Source organism: Peromyscus maniculatus, chromosome 9 (assembly GCF_049852395.1).
Source record: "Peromyscus maniculatus bairdii isolate BWxNUB_F1_BW_parent chromosome 9, HU_Pman_BW_mat_3.1, whole genome shotgun sequence".
Lineage (NCBI taxonomy): Eukaryota > Metazoa > Chordata > Mammalia > Rodentia > Cricetidae > Peromyscus > Peromyscus maniculatus.
Genome location: NC_134860.1, coordinates 57,181,459 through 57,201,785, shown reverse-complemented (window position 1 = coordinate 57,201,785; position 20,327 = coordinate 57,181,459). Strand labels below are relative to the sequence as shown.

General features: G+C 36.8%; 1 protein-coding gene across 1 annotated transcript in view; it reads left to right on the top strand.

Moving 5' to 3' along the window:
- The window catches only part of Setdb2 (SET domain bifurcated histone lysine methyltransferase 2), a 38,457-nt gene that overhangs the window by 995 nt on the left and 17,135 nt on the right, over window positions 1-20,327 (top strand). Inside the window, exons 2-6 of the mRNA XM_076545101.1 lie at window positions 2,156-2,492; window positions 4,890-5,015; window positions 6,521-6,580; window positions 9,759-9,855; window positions 19,263-19,823. Coding sequence (XP_076401216.1) covers window positions 2,477-2,492; window positions 4,890-5,015; window positions 6,521-6,580; window positions 9,759-9,855; window positions 19,263-19,823 — 860 coding nt within the window. The 5' untranslated portion in view covers window positions 2,156-2,476. The remainder of the gene's footprint in view (window positions 1-2,155; window positions 2,493-4,889; window positions 5,016-6,520; window positions 6,581-9,758; window positions 9,856-19,262; window positions 19,824-20,327) is intronic.

Genomic DNA, 20,327 nt, shown 5'->3' with positions numbered 1-20,327 from the left:
CCAAATTTAAAATTCTACTGCAAGCGGGGTTGTGGTGGTGTCTCAGGCCTTTTAATTCTATACCTCGGGAGGCAGAGGCAGGCAGATCTCTGAGTTCCAGGCCAGCCTGGTCTCCAAAAACAAAACGAACAACAAAAAAATTCCCCTGGCAATGAAATATTAGTCCTGCCTCAGGAAGGTGAGCTTGTGGTTTAAATTTTTTTCTTAACATTTCTGTTTTGCAAGGTTTTTTCAGTTAATTATTTTTTTCTTATGTAAATTAGTAGCTTTCAAGCTACCCTGGTGAGAGCTTCTTTGGTTGGTTGTAGTTTGCTACCTGGAAGCTCAGTCTAGTGGAGGATGACCTTGAACAACTCATCCTCCTGTCTCCATCTGCCCTTTGATGAGATAACAGGCGTGAGTTAGTGAGTGTGCTGAGGTGGAAATTACTAGAAGCATCCTGGAAGGGCAGCTGGGCAATGTCTCTTAGTGGCTCTTGGATATCTGTAGACTTAATTTACAATGGAAAGGTTGCTTAGTGAGAGGTACAGTCCCTGGTTTATAGTTACCTTTTAACATTTTGCGTTTCTGGTGAGTCTCATTACGAGTCTGATACATACTCCTTTTTGATGAACAGATTTTTCTTCAAGTTTCTGAGACTGTTTCATTTTTTGGTACTCTGAAGCATATCGGGTTGGTGGTGTATTCGAAGCCTGTTGTGGGGTCTATACTATGGCTCAGAAGCCCTGGTTTAGATCCTGAGCACTTTGTAAGTCCAGTGTGGTGGCACATGTAGGTTATCCCTGTACTCAGGAGGTAGAGGCAAAAGGATCAGAAGTTCAAAGACATCTTTGGTGTAATAGCCAGTTCAAGGCCAGCCTGTCTCAAAAAGAAAAATGGAAACGGTGTATTCTACTTGGCATTCGGTGGACAGTGGCTTATGTGTTTGCCTATTTTGAGAAATTCTTGGTCATTATCACCTTATTCCTTTATTTTTTCCTATAAATTACTAGCTATGATTTTCTAGAGTACTAAGTGGCTTTTCCCATGAGTCTTTTCTGTTATTTTCACCTAAACAGTTTATTTGAAGAACTGTTTCTAATATCCATGATACTTAATTGGCTATTTTTCAGAATTGTGCATTTCTTCAGTCCTTTGAGGATATCAAATATATTCACATTTGTTTTAGAAATATTTAATCCTTTTAAGCACAACTCCAGCAGTTTAGTGGGCTTGTTACTTCTCATTTTCACAATACAATCTTCTTGATGTGTTTCAGAGCTCTCATCTCCTTGGGGAGATTTCCTGTCATCCTTTTGTGTTATGATTTTGCTTGGCATCATCTTGCGTTTTTCCTGTTTCATGCTTCATAGAGGCCTCCCCAGCCTGTTTCTGTTGACAGTTCTCTTTTAGTTTTAAACATGACTGTATATAATTTTTGAAGCCTTCTGGTTTATGATGTGGGAAAGACAGAAAAATTTACCATGTATTGACTAACACTTCGATAATTCAAAAAATTTTTATTAGTCCCACCACTAGATATATACCCTAAGGAAACAATCAGAAAAATGCACAAAATGTTTGTTCCAGTATTATGTATAATAGTTTAAAAAATAAAGTCTAAATGTCTGATACAGAACTTTATATTGCCAATTAATAATTTTAAAAAATTTATTAAAATGCTTTTGTATGAATTATTGTCCAAAGCATGTAGCCATTTAATTATATAAAAGTATTAATGATGGGGAAAGACTAGATATTGTGAGCGTAGAAGAAGTATAAACACTAATATCTAAATTTTGTTTTAAAATTATATACTGAGAGGATAATTGCTAACATTGAATTCCTCCTATGTGTCAGGTACTATTCTAAGTGATAATTTTATCCTCACAACAATGTATGAGGCAGTAACTGTTAGTTCTCCTGTTTTTTAAAGTTTTTATGAGGTATTATGAGGGACAGCTTGTTGATTAGTAATACAGTGTGTTAACTAACATGTTAACTATGGGCAATAGGGTTATGGGCGATTCTTCTCTGTACTTTCCCAGTTTTGGTGTTTTGTAGATTTTATTTGTTATGTCTATTCTTTTCAAAAAGCTTTGGATTATTTTTAGAGAGAGAGTTGTCCTAACAGTATCTTTTTCCTCTTACTGTTTTCTCTTTGTTTTCCCTGCAGAATGTTTGGTGCATTTGTGGACCAAAGCATGGGATTCATTTTTATTTTTGGAAAGACAGTGCCAGTGGTCCTCCTCCAGCTGTCAGTTTGGCGTTAATGAAGATGCTGTGCCTGTTTTGCATGGACTGGTCGTCATTCTGAGTGTCTCTTCAAACACAGCTCTGTTTGGAAACTTGAGTATCCAAGAGTTTGGGTAATGGCATAAGACATCCTCTATTTGAGGACTGCAGAGTTTATAGAGACTCCGTCTGGACTCTCCAGTCAGAGTGGCACTCTTGATTCACTGAATTTGGAAGAATTTTATATAAGTAACAACAAAAGATGGGAGAAAGAAATGGTAGGTCATGGGGCACGTTGTTATAGCCTGTCCAAATGTTTATAGACTGTTCTAAATTATGGAATTTTAGGGTTTTCACTCTCAGTGATTTCTTTTTTCTTGCCTCTATTCATTTGGTGTGTGTGTGTGTGACATATATGAACATTTGTGTGTAGATGTCCACATTTGTGAATATCAAATATCAGGATTGGGTTATCTTCCTGTTTCTGCTTTTTTTTTTTTTTTTTTTTTTTTTTAAGCAGGCTGGTGCTTAAAAATGTGCCTTACCTCAGTGCACAGTGTTACTGTCCATATGGTTGCCTGAGATAGAACAATACAGGTCATTCTAAAGTCTTGTCACAACTACTTGGGTGATCTTTTCTATGGAGCCCAGACTAGCCATGTCGGCCTCCAAGTTGGGCCTCTCCTTCTTTCTTTAGCTGCTTTAGCCTTCCAGATGCTGGGGTTACAGGTGTATGCCACCGTGCCTAGCATCTAGTGGTGGCAGAAGCCTATCTAATCACAGCACAGTATGTTTAGACCTTAGTAGCCTTCTATTTGAAAGTAATATTAGCATGACATATAAGGCCCTTGATGTCCTGGCCCCTTCCTGACCTCTGAGTGCCACTTGTAATCTATTTTCTTCTCTCAAGTTTGTTTTGTTTCAGATCTTAAAACCTTGTAGCTATGCTATGGGAAATTAAAAGTAGGCTTCATCTTGTGGAGTGTGTGTCAGAGAAATCACACCCCTCCTGAGGCTGCTTGGCAGTAGCCCTAATTAACCAGAGATCTGCTTTGGGAAAGGTGACTTTCCCAGTAGGAGTTGAGACTCAGAGGACTCAGCCTCTTTCCTTTGAAGATTCTGCCTCCATTGTCAGATTTGCAGGTTTAGAATTTAATTTTTATTAAGTATACAATTTATGTAACTGAACTAACACCTTAGTGTTCCCAATGACTACTCAAGTGGTCTTTCCAAATGACAATATATCTTTTTTTTTTTTTTTTTTTTTTTTTTGCTTAAGATCCTATTAATGTTAAGTAATTTTATATTGTTGAGAGTTCTACTATATAGCCTTGACAGGCCTGGAACTCATAGAGATCTGTCTGCCTCTATGTTTGACATTTTAGGGTTTTCTGTGACTTCTAAATATAATGTAAATATGAGATTTGGGTTTTTTGATAACTTTGATTACTTGTGTTATTTGTTTTCAACTTGAAAAACTTCTAGAAAAGTTTTGATTAAGATTTTAGTTTGCTGTATATCAGAAATGATAGCCCTTAATTTACATGAATTCCATTGCAAAAACCAGGTAAAGTTAATATTAAATACTTTAAAAATTATTTTGTAAATATTTTAAGTGTGTGTGTGTGAGAGAGAGAGAGAGAGGGAGAGAGAGAGAGAGAGAGAGAGAGAGAGAGAGAGAGAGAGAGAGAGAGAGAGAGAGAGTGTGTGTGTGTGTGTAAATGTAAGTGCAGATGCCTGTGGAGACCAGAGGTATTAGATTTCAGGTCTCCCTGGAGCTGGAGTTGTGAACTGCCCAACATGAGTTCTGGGAACCAAACTTAGGCCCTCTGCATCAGCAGTATGCACTCTTAACCACTAAACCATCTCTCCAGCCTCTATAAAAGACTTTTTAAAAAGTAATATTGTTAGACATTTTGTTATTTCAGCCATCATTGAGATGTTTCTTTCTGAAATGATCCACTTCTACACATAGTAGAGGTTGTATCTTGGAAATGTTAAAGATGCATAGTATCTATACATATGCCCTTCTATGATTTTAACCTGGAGTCATTCTTCCTGTTTTCTAGTTAAAACAGTGTCATTGAAGTTTTTAATTTTTTTTTTTTTTTTTTAAAGATAGGCTGTCTTGTAGCCCATGCTGGCATTGAACTCACAAAGTAGCCAAGGATGACCTTGAAATTTATCTTCCTGCCTTTACCTCCCAAGTACTGGGATTATGGGTTGTTCTACCACCAGTTTTATGCAGTACTGGAGAGAAAAATTCAGGGCTTCATACATGTGATGCAAGCACTCCTCTATTCACTGAGCTGCATCCAGCACCAATTTCTGTTATTGTTGTTGTTTTTCGAGACAGGGTTTCTTTATGTAGCCTTAGTTGTCCTGGAACCACTCTGTAGACCAGGTGGGCCTGGAACTCATAGAGAGCCACCTGCCTCTGCCTCCCGAGTGCTGGCATTAAAGGTGTGCACCACCATAGGTAAGATACTTGAGTCGTATTCTTTATATCTTTGTAAGGAAATATGACCAAAATTTTTTTTTCCTCAAGAAAAGTGATAGACTTTTAATTTAATCTTAATTTCTGTTTAGAAATGAAGTAGATTTTTCTGTAACTTGTACCTCAGAGAAATTGGTGCACTTCTATTAAACTCTTAGATTATTCACTTTTATTTCAGGTGATGCAAGGACTTTCTGGATGAAGCTACAAGATGATGGTAAAGTGGACTTTATGTTTGAAAAGACACAAGATGTGCTGCAGTCACTGAAACAGAAGATAAAAGATGGGTCTGCCACAAATAGAGGTGTGAAAAGTGAAAACTTTGGACACTTCCTACTAATGTTATATACTCAGTGTGGTATAATTCTTCTATTGTTTATTATAAGCAACAAATAATTGATTTTCTAAGACCCTACTTTGGGGTTTATCTACTTTATGTATGCTCTGCTTCTACAAACTTGCTTTTCCATACATACTGTAAAAGTGGGTAAACCTGCTGGGCGGTGGTGGCGCATGCCTTTAATCCCAGCACTCTGGAGGAAGAGCCAGGCGGATCTCTGTGAGTTCGAGGCCAGCCTGGGCTACCAAGTGAGCTCCAGGAAAGGCGCAAAGCTACGCAGAGAAACCCTGTCTCGAAAATCCAAAAAAAAAAAAAAAAAGTGGGTAAACCTGATTTTTGTAAATGGTAACTATTGAAGATACCCCTCCCCCAAACACTATATGTGTGACTCAGAGCTCCTCATAAGCACTGGGCTTAAGCACTCCCCCTCCTTAGCCACCCTAATAGCTGAAATTAGCCTACGTTTTTCTCCTTTATTTATACTTACTCTTTTTATACCTTCATGCCCTTGAAGTAGAAGGGAAGGATAGTACATAAATAATACCTGCTTCTTGTATAAGTTTAGCATAAATAGGAAAATCCAACAAAAAATGTCTGTTTTATCATTTAGACTGGTCCGTCCATATGATCCATTAGTGACAGAAGGTATGGTCAGCGTGTGTAAGGCCCTGGGTTCTATGTCAGCATACAATAGTATAAATATTGCCTGTGTCAAACAGAACTTTCTTTACTAGTTTTGTGAAAGCAAAGTTTTAGTTTTTGATTTTTCTATGTGTTTTCAGCTCTAGTTATTGTAGAACATGAGGCTCTAAATGTAAGATCCTCCTCTGTCTAGCTCATGAGGATATAGTTGTAAAGCAGAAATGTCCCCAACTATTGATACTTCTGGGTGCTCTCAACAGCTGGTCTGTTGTAGCCCTTGATCTTCTAAAAGAAAGTCAGAAGGCAGGAGCTGGTAATAGGAGGATTTTTTTTTACAGTTATGTTTAGAAGTGGGAAGAATTCTTATGTTTATCTATCCTGAAACAGTATTAAATTGTGTGGGAAGGATGAAGTAAAGTCAGCAAATAATGTGTATGTAGATTTAGTGAAGATACAGGTTAAAAGTTTCTTTGGGAACAGGTTCCTCTTGTCACTGCCAGAGGCCTTTTTTTCTCAGCTTGGAATCTCTGCTAGACTATGCAAATGACATTTCAGACAGTCTATTGCTTATTCACTTTTTCATAAAGAAACTTTCAGTCTTTCTTGAGTCAGATATATGTTAGTTTGAATACAGTTCTATCACCTTAACTATTGACCGAACCAGCTAACCTCCTAGCCTCATTTTCTTTGGTCTCTATTGCAGGTGATCATAAGGCTCTCTCAGAGGTCGTAAAGATTAAATGTAAATTGTTTAGAATTATAGTTGGTAACCTGAATAGAGGTGACAGTGATTGAGTTGATTCCTTTCTCTCTCTCTCTCTTAACAGACTGTGTCCAAGCAATGATTCTGGTAAATGAAGCAAATATAAGTAACAGTCCAACAAAGGGTATGTTCATTGCTTATTCCAATCCTAATAGTCTCATTCTTTCCGTGCCAATCTTAATCTGTCAAGTTAATTAAAGGTAAACTGAAATAACATATAAGATCCACATTGCTAAGTTTTATGAACCACAGTTTCCTTTGTAAAAAGTCCTACTCCTCTAGAGATTGGGAACACACTCCTACCAAGCGCCCAAGGAAAGTGAAAGTCGATTTCTTCTTTTATAAAATGCCATTTAAAGAGGGCAGATAGAGTTCTAAGAGTCTAAAGCACTGTAAACCTGTTTTCTATAAACAACACTGTTAGGACGCTACATCCTTTGTAGGTAAGTTGATGAATATTTGTTTTTTTTTTTTTTTTTATTCACCTTGGTTTCAAATTCCGGTCTTCTAGGAGCTAAGTATGTTTGGTTTAAAAAGATCAAAGATAACAAATTCAAACTTTATTCATAAAATTTCTGACATCAGATGTGTGCATTTTCTGAAAGTTTCCAGTTTTATGTAGCTACCTGTGAGGTGTCACACTTAAGCAGTCAATACCCCAAGACTTGCCCTTACTTGAAATGTCAATCACAAACCGTGGGCCTCTGTTACTTCTGATTTGCCTGCAGATCAGGGGTTCCCATAATACCCACCATAGGTTTAATAATTTGCTGGAGAGGTGGTTCAATGGTTAAGAGTGTTTTTTGCTTTTCCAGAGGACCCAAATTCAGTTTCCAGCACCTATGCTGGGCATCTCATATTCACCTGTAACTCTACTTCCAGGGGATCTAACACCCTAATCTGGCCTCTGTGGGCCCCTGAACTCATTTGCACATACTCCTCCACACACAGATATACATGTATATACATCATATAAAAATAAAAATAAATCTCTTTTAAAATTTTTGCTATAATAGCTCAAGAAACTCAAGGAAATTCATTCCGTTCTCTTAGTTTATTGTGAAAGTGTTATAAAGGGCACAGATAAACAGCCAGGTGAAGAGTGTGGGAGGCCTCTGGAGAAGCCTGAATGCAGGTACTCCAGTCTCAAGTTTGGGGAGTATGCCCCCCTCCTAGTATATGAATGCTTTCACCAACCTAAAAACCTTTGCCCCTGCCTCCATTTAGCACATCTGTGGAGGTCTCATTACACAGGCATGAATGCATGAACCACTGGCCACTGGTGATTAACTCTGTCTCCCGCCTTTCTTACTTCCTGGACTTGGTTCAGTCTGAAAATGCTACCCCTGTAATTGTGCTTTATTTTTTGTTTTTTGTTTTTCTAATGGAGGAGCCGCCATGCTGAAGCTCTCTAGGGATCCTAGTTAGCAGTCATCTCAGTAGCAAACTAGACAAACATCACCCTGCAGGTCAAGGCCTTTAGAAGTGTTTGGAACTAAGACCAAAAGTTGCAATAGAAGATGCTGTGCTCATTCTGTCACTGGGGATTATAATAATACTATCAGGAAGTAGGGCAGATCAAATATATTTTTCTTGTTATGCCACATATGTCAAGAGTAGAAAAGATAGTCTGAAGTTATCAGTATCATCATTTCATAAATTTTAACTTATCATAACTTTTCCTTAAGTGTTGAAAGTGCATTTACCAACTTTTCGTTTATACTGTAAAATATTCTTAGCAAATTTTGCTAGTTGTTGTTTTAGTATCAAAAATTAGAGCCTTAAAGTTCTTTGAAAAAGTTGTCTAGCATGATGCCAGTGTATTTTGTGGAATTTTTTTCCTCAGTATTTCATTTTCAGTACTAATATGCATTTTTAGGATAGGTTCTCTTTAAAAAAAATTCTTTCCTTTCAGTATTCTTCAGTAACATTTGGAATTATAAGGGAAGAAACTTTTGTGTGTATCTGATATTGGAGGCAATAAATTAAACTCATAAAAGAAATTTGCATTCTAAAAGGTATACAGGTGTATTAATTCAATGTACATAGAAGTGAATACTCAGCATAGCAGCAAGTTTTGAAAACTGGTGTCATGTTAGGAAGGAAGGTAAGGCAGAAGGGCACTTCTAGAGCAGATAGCTTCTTAGAAGGGAGTAGAGAACAGAGAAGTAGATGTGACTATGCTATAGACTGTAATAGTGTCTGTATGGCATGGTGCTAGCATCCTGTATTTTTATGTGATGGGTCAGTCTTCAGGTTGAATCTTCTGGAAGAGAAGATTTATAACTTTCTTTTAGGGTCTATTTTTTATTTTAATTAAGGGGAGATAAAACCTTTTGCTGCATGTGTTGATTCTCAGATATTTCAGTTCAGAACAATCCTTTTGTTACAGTAGCACCTCTGCACCCTTTCATATTGAACACACCCTTAAGGGATTACAGCGGTGTTATAAGAGGGTGAGAGAGAGGCTTTTAAGTGCAGGAAAGGAGATGGTAACAAGGAGTTAATCCTAAGAAATATTTCTTTTCCTCTCTAAAACAACTAATTTTCAACTCAGTTGGGTTTTTGTTTGGAGTCATTATCAATAGAAATGCTATATCATGATTGTATGTTTTGTATAGTCTATTCACTTGAATTGGAACAGTTTTATCAGAACAAAAATATATCTATTTGACAGTATAGAAAAACAAAAAGGCTTGATGTTGAGGTCAAAACAAGCCCCTGGAGATCTAGTCTGTACTCCCTAGATACTGATTAAACCACTAGTTACCTTTTCTTCCTTGCTTAGTTACAACTATAATTACTTGTTGTTTCCCCCATAAAAAAGAACAAAGGAAAAAAAACAGAGTAGGGGGTAAAAAGATATACAAGGAAATAAGAAATGATAACCAGATCAAAAGAAGTAATTAAATGCTTTAAACACTTTCGGAAACAAAAGATAAACTTAACATTTTATGGTCTTTAAAGGCCTTAAAACACCATGCCATTTGTCTATAAAATGTAGACAGAACTACCAATAATTGATACTCTACTGAAATGACTATTATTTTGATTAAGTTGATATCAAACATATTATCCAGGAGTACTTTCTTCTAAGTTTTTAATTTATATTGAATTATTTTAATAATACCTTTGAAAATATCGACAATCTTATTGCTGAGTCTCAAAAATCTCAGTATCTTGAAATTTTAGTGTTCCATATGGGCTTAATTTCTAATCAGTGAAGATAACATTTGGCTGTTTTAGTGAATGATTTTTAACTTTGTATTTGCTTTGCTCATATTTGTGATTTTTCCATGTAGATCATATACCTATGACTCAGAATGAACAGGAAAACAAATCAAATGCATTTCCCTCTACATCATGTGAAAACTCCTTTCCTGAGGATCGTACCATTCTGTATGTATATTATCCATGTTAATACTCTTTTAATATGCTATTTACTAAATATCCCTAAGTAATTACCTCCTTTTATAAAATGTAGCTTAAGATGTCTGTGTTTTATTAATCATCTGAAATTCTGCCAAATCAACTTTGAGAAAACCCCTAGATATTTGGAGTGTTAAAATTGCCTCCAGTGTCAGTTCAGTGTTGACAGCAGCCGTCAGAGTATAAAGTGTGAGAAGAAGCTCGCTGTTCTATCCTGTCTCCTCTGCCACTGAGTTTAGTGACCATTCCTTAGCTCTCAGGAGACTTACACAAGAGCAGATAATGAACCTGACGGACGTAGGGCTGCAGGAAACCTCCAGTGCTGATGGGACTCCTAACTGTTGCTCTAATTTTACTGCTTTCACCTGTAAAAGTAAACTGACCCTGTAAAAAAATTGTCATGGAAGAATTCTCATACCGTTTTTACTTTCCGGTCTGTGAAGATTATAGGTAAACACTGTTAGATGTAGTTTGCATAATTTTATAAATAGTCGCGATGTGTTGTTGGGTTTGTTTGGTCTGGTTTTTTTCAGACAAGGTCTCACTAGGTAGCTGAGACTGGCCTTGAATTGTGACCTCAGCCTCCCAGTTGAGATGTCAGTTTGAGTCTCACAACAATTTAATATGTTCTTATAAAAATTTAAGTTCACACTTTTATAACTCCCCTCACTGGATTTTAGTAGATCACAAAACTTTTTTATTAGAAATGCTAACCCAGCCGGGCAGTGGTGGCACATGCCTTTAATCCCAGCACTCGGGAGGCAAAGCCAGGCGTATCTCTGAGTTCAAGGCCAGCCTGGTCTACAGTGCGAGATCCAGGACAGGCACCAAGACTATATACAGACAAACCCTGTCTTGAAAAACTTAAAAAAAGAAGAAGAAGGAGACGAAGGAGAAGAAGAAGGAGAAATGCTAACCCAATATACAACATAGAATCATGTTAGTTTTTAAACAGACTCAACCATTCTAATATAAGATATTTTTTTTACAAAAATTTCTGGCAACAAGCATAGTTTTAAAGATTCATTTTGTTATTTTTAATTATGTGAATATAGAGTCCTTGATGCTTTTAAATACAGTCAAATTCTATTACATTCTTGTAAATGTTAGAACCTCAGTTCCTTTCCATTTTTGTCTGGTCTTTATAACCTGAGAGCCATACTTAACGAGTGGAAAAGATAACAGCAAACATGTTTTAGAAACTCTTAATTCTCTGTTTTGAGCCATCTTTCTCTCAATATTATTTTCTTGTTCTAACCTTAGCATTAATTTTTAAAAGTTTTTCATTTGCATTTTTAAAAGCCTCAATTCTTTCCAGGCTCAAGTCTTAATACTACTTTCCTTATAGATTTAGACCAGTATTTTTGCTTATAACTGATCATCTTTCCTTTGTTATATTCTTTTAAAAATTTCAGCTGGGCATATAGCACATAACTGTAATCTGAGCACTAAGAAAGCAGAATCACTGTAAGTTCAAGGCTGTCATTGAGTTCCAGTCCAGTCAGGGCTTCTTCATTGGGAGCTCTTGGACTGGGCTGTCACACAGAGATCAGACCTGATTTCATATATCTGGAGAGATCTTTTCAGATGAATGAACATGTCCAATTAGACTCAGAATTTTCTTCTTTGTGTTAAGAATTCCAAAGCTGCAACTCACTCTTGACTAGAATTCTGTTTGTTTCTTTCTTTTGTTTTTCTCCCAAGTGCTGAGATTTTTAAAGGCATGCACCACCAGACTGGTGACTAGAATTATTTTAAAAAATTTCCATTTGGATTTCCCCTGCAGGTTATGAGGGTTTTTGTTTTGTTTTGTTTTATGTTTTATGTTTTATGCTTGTGTGTGTGTGTGTGTGTGTGTGTGTGTGTGTGTGTGTGTGTGTGTGTGTGTGTTTTGTTTGATTAGTTGGTTTTGTTTTGTTTTTCCTTAAGTAGTTAAACCACTTAATGGGCCAGGTGGTGGTGGTGGTGGCGGTGGTGGCGGCAGTGCACGCCTTTAATCCCAGCACTCAGGAGGCAGAGCCAGGCGGATCTCTGTGAGTTTAAGGTCAGCCTAGTCTACAGAACAAGATCCAGGATAGGCACCAAAATTACACAGAGAAACCCTGTCTTGAAAAAACAACAACAAAACAAAACAAAAACACTTACTGGCCAGTAGTCGCATAGGCAGGCTAATAAGCTACAAGGTGAGTTCTCAGCCCCCTGAACTGCTCAAGATCAAACAACATGTCATAGTGGTAAAATCAAGTATGAAAAGTCTTAGGGGTAAGAAGTATGCTTTTAGCATTTCAGTTCCATTCCACATAGATGATATTTGAAATTTGTAAATGTAGTAAAACATTTAATTTTTTTAAAAGGGTATCTCTGTTTATAAAAACTAGCTTAATTTTTCTTAGTCAAGTGCATTGCTTTATCAAGAGCATTTTGCTAAAATTTTTAGAGCTATGCCAGTGTGCAGTTTTGCCAGTGTCACACACAAGGTGACAGTGGACTACAGCTGATAAAGCACATGGGCATAGATATAAATCCCTTGGTTTCTCATAGACAGGCACATGAATCTGGCAGTTTAACTTTTGTATATGTACACACACACACCTGTATACATTGACAGAGGCCCAGAAGTGTGGCTCAGCAAGCAGTGTGGGCACTCAAGTGGAACCAAGAAGTGGGTGCTGAGATGCTGCTTCCCTGTTCGAGGCTCTTCTGTTTGCACAGTGTTTTACCTAGCTGCCCCAGCTAAACACTTACAAATTCCTTGTTTTACGTGTTACTTCATGATGGATTTTTAATTTAAATCTTGAGAGATGGTTTTAGTGGTTAATATATATATGTGACCCAACAGCTTTGAGACTGAGACAGCAAAAGCAAACAAGTTTGATATAATATTTTCCTCCCTCCCTCCCTCCCTCCCTCCCCACTCCCTCTCCCCTTCCCTTCCTCTCCCCTCCACTTGTCTGTCCTTATCGTCACATATATATTTGCTTTGTTTCTGTGGTACTATGGGATGACTCTAGAATATGATAGGTAATAAGCTCACACTCTGCCCCTTAGCTATACCTCCACCCTATATTCATGACTCCTAAAACAGTAGTAAAGGATAGAGTGTCTTTTTACTTAACAAAATTCTCTGTAGTCACTTTGCAGCCTCTCTAAATCCCACTTTTCTAAAGTTCAGGGTTACTAACAGCAACATTGTTCTCAAAACACATTCAAACTAAAAAGCCTTTACCCAAAAGCTGGCAAGCAAATATAGGTATATATGTGTTGGGTCTAACCAAAGTTCCCAGTCACCTTATCATTAAAAAAAAAAAAAATTCTTAATGCTTATTTATTTGATTCTGTTTGGTGGTGGGGAGCTGACTCGGTCCTTCTATCATGTGGGTTCTGGAGGTCCAATTCAGGCTGTCAAGCTTAGCAGCCAGCACCTTTACCCACTGAACCATCTTGCCAGCAGCTTTTTTCTTTATCTCCAACATTATATTTTCAGAGGGTTGTATTAGGTTCACATTATCTTTTGAAGGCCCGGTATTCTGTCTTTTCCCCCAGTAATGTAGTCTTAAGAAAATTAATGTTCCCCTCTGTAAGATGGAGGTAAAATTGGGTTATATTACTTGTGAGTCTTACAGGAAGGTCCTCTTTTCCTGTATCTACTTACTAAAGTGAAACATGAATAAGAAAGAGTGATTCTAAGGTTTGAACTAGTGTTTCATTTCCATGTTTTGTGTTTGCTTATTCTTCTAAAATATAGATACTTTCTCCTTTGTTAATTTTCATAGTAACTAGAACTGGACATTTCTTAGTTTTTAATTAATTTATTTTTAAGAAGTCTGGTTTTAAATTAGATGGCTTTCTTGAAATCTTAAATTCCAAATTACAAGTTTTACCAGCATACTTACTATTAAAATATTTGTCCTGAGTAAGTCTAGTTGCATATTGCTTTAGTAATGGCTACTTGACTTGAAACTATACTTAAGTGCCATGTGGGAAAAACCATATGAAATTATATTGGAAGGGTTAGAAAGATGGCTCAGTGGTCAAGACGCAATACTGCTTTTCCAGAGGAGTTTGGTTCCCAGAACCCACATCATGTGTTCAGATCCAGGGGATCTGATGCCCTCTTCTGACCTCTACAGGTACCTGAACATACATGGCATACACACACACACACACACACACACACACACACACACACACACACACACACACACAAGCACACACATACCATAAATAAAAACAGTAGTAAAAATAAATCTTTTTTAAAAGTATACTGTAAACTGTAATGAAGATTATCTGCTATTATGCTTTACATCCAGAAAATGCTTAGAAGGAACTTGGTACCCAATCATACCAAGAAAGAAATTCTTAGCACTAGGTTAAACACAAAAAAATAAACTTAGGCTGGGCATGATTCAGCGGGCTATAATCCCAGCACTTGGGTGTTGGAAACAGGAGGATCAGGAGTTATTTTTATCATGTAGTGACTTCTAGGCCAGCCTAGGCCTCGTGAACCTCTGTTTCAAAAAACTCAAAACTGAAAGGACCTGAAAGAATAAGAAAATACCAAGTCTGGAGATAAAAGACTTCAACAAGTAACAGAGTGCTAGTAGACAGAAATGCGTTGTTCTTGTTTTTAATGATTTATTTCATGCATGTGGGGGTTTTGTTGGTGTGTGTGTCTGTCACCACATGCCTGATACCTGATGCCTGAGGAGGTCAGAAGAGAGTATCAGATCCCATGAGATTAGAGTGAGCTACCATGTGGATACTAAGAATCAAACCCTGGTTTCCCCGGAAGAGCAACTATTGCTCTTAATCGCTGACATCTGTCCAGACTGAAAACAAGTTTTTAAAAAAAGGTTTAGTATCAATATTAAAAGATTAATAACAATTTTATATAAAAACTCAGAAAATTTATTTTCTGCATATTTTTCAAGAAAACTTTCTCAGCTATCTGTTTCTTAACACAAAGGTGAGTGAAAATATAAAAGTTAAGATTGGAGAAGTCATAGTGTTTGAGACATGGGCGTGTATGAAATTATTTTACAAAAGTAGACATAAAAAGTCTCAACAAATGTCAAGCCATTTAGAAAATAATAGCAAGTATTAGAAATAGAATTGTTAATACTATAGAAAATATTTTTATCAAACCACTGCCCACATCATGTTAATAAAACCTTAGAAGCATTTCCTTTAAATAAAACTGGCCTCTGGAACTACTACTATCATAGTTATTTTCCAGTATTTTTCTAGAATTTGTAGCTAATACAGTAAGATATCAAAAAAAGTTACTGAAATGTGTAAAGTGAAATTGTAGGTGTTTATAAGTGTGTGTGTGTGTGTGTGTGTCTGTCTGTCTGTCTGTCTGTCTGTCTGTCTGCCTGCCTGCCTGCCTGCCTGCCTGCCTGCCTGCCTGCTATATGCATGCAGGGGCCCTTGAAGACTGGGAGAAGCAATTGAATTCCCTGGAACTAGAGTTGTAGGTGGTTCTAAGCCATTATGTGTACTGAAAGCTGAACTTTGTAACCACCAAGCCTCAGATAATCTTTTAAAACCCACCTGTCACCCAGGCTAGGCAAATGTTCTACCAATGAGCTGTGTCCCCAGCCTGCTATAGATAATTTAATCTGCCTAGAAAATAATTTAAGTTTAATCTATTGGCTAAAATGTGGTTCAATAAAGTGAAATTAGAACATCCAAAAGAATTAACACTGTGATTGATTTAAGTTTATGTCTTAATTAGAATTTCTGTTGCTGCAATGAAATATGACCAAAAAGCAAGTCCAGAAAGAAAGGTTTTCTTTTATACTTCCACATTGTAGTCTGTCATTGAAGGAAGTCAGGACAGGAATACAAAACAGGCAGGAACCTGGAGGCCAGAGCTAATGTAGATGCCATGGAAGGGAGCTGTTTACTGGTTTGCTCCCAGTGGCTTTGTCAGCCTTTCTTATAGAACCCAGGGCCACTAGCTTAGGGGTAGCCCAACCCACAATGGGCTGGGCCCTCCCCCATCAATCACTAATTAAGAAAAGGCCTTACAGGCTTTCTTGTAGCCCAGTCTTACAGAGCCATTTTTTTTAGTTGAGATTCCTTCCTCTCAGATGGCTTTAGCTTATATCAAGTTGACATAAACTAGCCAGCACAGTTTATTAAATTATAAACTCCATTCATTCTTAATCACATTAAAAGTCACCTTGACACTTGCTGAGCTATAGCTTATTATTATGGATATTAGTAAATAGAGATGAGAGGAAGCATCAAACACTACTCTTTCCTGTACTAGTTATGTACCATGATAAATCAAGAGTTAGGAAAATTTCTTCTTTGTAAAATAATTTCAGCCATTGAGATGACTCAGCAGGTAAGTATACTTGCCTCAAACCTGACAACCTGAATTTGATCCTTGGAATCCACATGATGGAAAGAGAGGACAGACTCCCAAAAGTAGTCCTCTGACCTCCACATGTACATACAAGAAACAAATAAATGTAAAAAAAAAAAAAAAAGTTTTTAAACATTGCAGCCCAGAGAAGTCAATAATAATGATGTATTGGTTCATCAGAGTTACATCACAGTTACAAGTCTATATGTCCTCCATATCCCAAACAGGAGCAGTAAAGCACCTCCCATCTAGCTGTGGTGAGGACAGTTATTTGGTTTTAAACTTCTAGTTTGTGAAGAAGCAATAGTCTTATAGAAAGTAGCTGTACAAGTTTTCACACAGTTTAAATGACCACAAAGCCTAAGTGAAGCATCATGATGGTTTGGCTGAAAATATTCAAACTCCACTTACCAATCTTTGCATCTCAAAGAGTGAATTAACAAGACCTTGTATACCTCTTGGAAACTGACACCAGTACTTGTGATTCATTCCTTCCTGCCCTTCTCTCCCACATTTTGATCTTGAATCTTCGTTTCTAGGACTATCAATTAACTTACATTATAGTAGGTGGAGAATTGAATTAAATAATGTCACCACTAGGTGGCATTAGCTAATTTCCAAAATGTGAGAAGTGACACAGACCAAGTGACAAAATTCAGTTTTAACAGATACCATGAAAGGAAGAGGAGGATGCATTGATACTATGTTAAAGGGGAAAAGAATACTAGAAGCAAGCATAGCATGAAGTTTGCGTTTGGACAAATAGGTGATATGGGTCATTAAAACAAATCCAACTTTGTTAGAAACACATGCTGAATTGTTTTGGGTACAAAGATGTGATGACAGAAGCTTGCTTTAAAATACTGCAGAAGAAAGTGGGTGGGCAAGAGAAAGAAAAGAATAAATTAAGTTAAAAATGTTGCTGATTAGTAAAGCCTGCTGACAAGGGTGGAAGTTAAAGGTTGACACAGCCATGTTAGTGTGAGTTCAGTTAGTAGCTACTGACAATAAAGAAAGAACTAAAATCCAATCTTTTTGTGTAGGAGTGACTGGGCATCTAAAAGAGTTATGAATTAGAGAGCAATCTTGGGCTCACATAAGAACTTAAAAATCTTTGGTCGGTATGAATGATGAAAACAGCTGTGTCTATTGACATTTAACATTATTATTAAAGTGAGGATGTAGCTAATTGGTAGAGCCCGTGACTACCATGCACAAGGTCTGCTATCCCTAGGATCAAAACAAAATGCCATTGTCATTGAAGTTAGAATTCCATTCTCCTACAGAAACTGGAAGACTAATAATGCCTCCCCCAAATTACTTTTGTTCCCCAAAAAGCATTGCTTTCACATCTTTAAGAAATATAATTTTGTATTGGAAGACATACATAGGAAACTGGAAGGTATAGAAAATTCATGAGTGCTAGCCCCTCTCGATAGTCCTTGGAGAAGGTGTAGGGAGGACCAGCAGTGTTTCTGCCCACCCTTAGGTCCTAGAACAACTTTACATTCTCCTGGTAGTATGGAGCTTTCTCAGGAAGAATTTGGGTTTTGCTAGGTTTTTTTGTTTTTAACCATTCTGTATATCCAACCCAATTTCTTATACATGCATGCTAAGATGTACTATATTATTGAGCTGCAATCCCAATCCCTCAGACTTTTTAAAGGAAGGTATCGATCATCATAGGCATGTGGGCCTATGCCTACCAGGAACTATGCCAGAGTTTAGTTATCTTCTAGTGCAGAAGTTTGGATAATGTACCTATTTGCTGAGATTTCTGTAGTTCTCAAAGACATGTTTGGATCTTTATTAGTAAATATATTCTTATATATGTTTGGTTATTTTTATTTATATATTTTTCCAGAGCTGAGGACCAAATCCAGGGCCTTGTACTTGCTAGGCAAGCACTCTACCACTGAGCTAAATCCCAACCCCGTATTTGGTTATTTTTATTAATCAAGGTTTTGTCTGTTGTTTTGTTTTGCTTTTTTAAAATGTGTGTTCTTATTGACTATTAATTCCTCTTGAAGAGATGGAAGAATAATCTGGAACTTGGTCAAGAATTTTTATCTGAAAGATGTTCATCAAAGCACTAACGCAGAGACAAATTGGAAATAGTTCCAACATTAAAATATTTACATTCAAGTGATAGGATATCATTTTACCCATTAGACTGAAATCCCAAAACACCGAGACCCCCTTCATTGTATACATAACCAGTAGAAGGAACTTGTCCGCTGAGGAAGAAAAATGGCAATATTAACAAAAATTGATTTTCAGTACTATAATGTGATCGACTAACAGGAATGGCAGACATAGCTGTACACCGTGAAGTTGCTTCACACCTCGCTGTTCATCAAATGATGTTTTGTAACCTTAGAAAGTTACTTGTGATTCATTGTCTATTACATACTAAATTACCAAGTGTTTGGGTTTTTTTTTTTGAGACAAAAGTAAATAAAATATCTGTTTTAATGTATAATAGACAGTAAAATATAATTCAAATTCTTTGAAGAAGTTTGAAAATGGGGTTCAAAATACAAGAACTTTTTTTTTTCAGATTTCTTCCCATTAGATTGAATGCCATCCCATTTTCTTTTGTCAGTTTCTGTTGTTCTCAGAGTATCAATATAATTGACAGCTGGATTACATATTGTGGGGGGAAATGAGTTAAATAGTTGTTGGATGAAGGCACTGTAAAGGATTCTTAACTAGTTTTTCAACTACCTTAGTTTTACTAGGCAAAGGCTTAATAAACCCCACATGAAAAAATGCTGTTCTCAGTCTTTGAACAAGTGCAGGCTCTCAGTGTGCATGTCAGGGCCTAGTAAAAAGCCACAGCTAGCTGGACCTTCTGGAATAGTCTGATGTTTCAGAGTCTAGGATATCTTACTGCTGTCCAAGAAGATGTAGTAAGTAATCGCACATTAGTCTGCAGTGTTTTTGAAAAATGAAGCAAGACTATGAATTTGAGGTACTAATAATTAATTTATTCTAATAGATCTCCAGGAAAAGAAGCATTCCTCCCTGTAACCAGGAAAGCTGCAGACCTGGGGAAGAAGGAACCCCCTTTGAGTGTGTCTTTCTGTGGCCATATCTGCTCCAGTGCTTGTCTAATGGAAACACCACTGTCATTGAAGGGAGAAAACCCTCTGCAGCTACCAATCAGATGTCACTTCCAAAGACGACACGCAAAAACAAACTCTCATTCTTCTGCTCTCCACGTGAATTATAAAACGCCCTGTGGACGGAGTCTACGAAACATAGAAGAAGTTTTTCATTACCTTATTGAGACAGAGTGTAACTTTTTATTCACAGACAATTTTTCTTTCAATACTTATGTTCAGTTGACTCGGAATTACCCAAAGCAAGATAAAGTTGTTTCTGAAGTGGATATTAGTAACGGAGTGGAATCAGTGCCGATTTCTTTCTGTAATGAAATTGACAAGAGGAAACTTCCACAGTTTAAGTACAGAAAGACAGTATGGCCCCGAGCATACTACCTAAATTGTTCCAACATGTTTTCTGATTCATGTGACTGTTCTGAGGGCTGTATAGACATGTAAGTAGAAAACAGGACATTTCAAACAATCTCTAAATGTAGACACAGTTGTCCAGTCCTACTGTGTCTAGGTTGTCATTTTGCCTGTATAAAACCTATGCACAAATTGTCTAAAATAGATGAAAAGATAGCATTTCATTAACCATATTCTTTGCCAAAAATGGTAATTTGAAATGTATTTCTTTTAAGAATGAGTATTTCCTTTTATGTGGTGCCATAGTTATAATAGCAATTACAGTGCTGTTTATGAGTATCATACATGCCCAAACACTTTAAAATCCATTCATTCTCTTTGTCATCACAAAAGCCTCTGTGTTAGGTAATATATTTCTGTCATACAAATAAGGAAATTAGTCTTCAGAAATAAATTCAAAGAGATCACAGACAAATTAGAGAGGCAGTATTTGAACCTTTGATCCTAATTTCTGTGTCACTTGTTATATTTTACTTTTACAAATTAAGTATCATTACTAGCTAATATTTTGGAATGTCAGTGTGCTCACA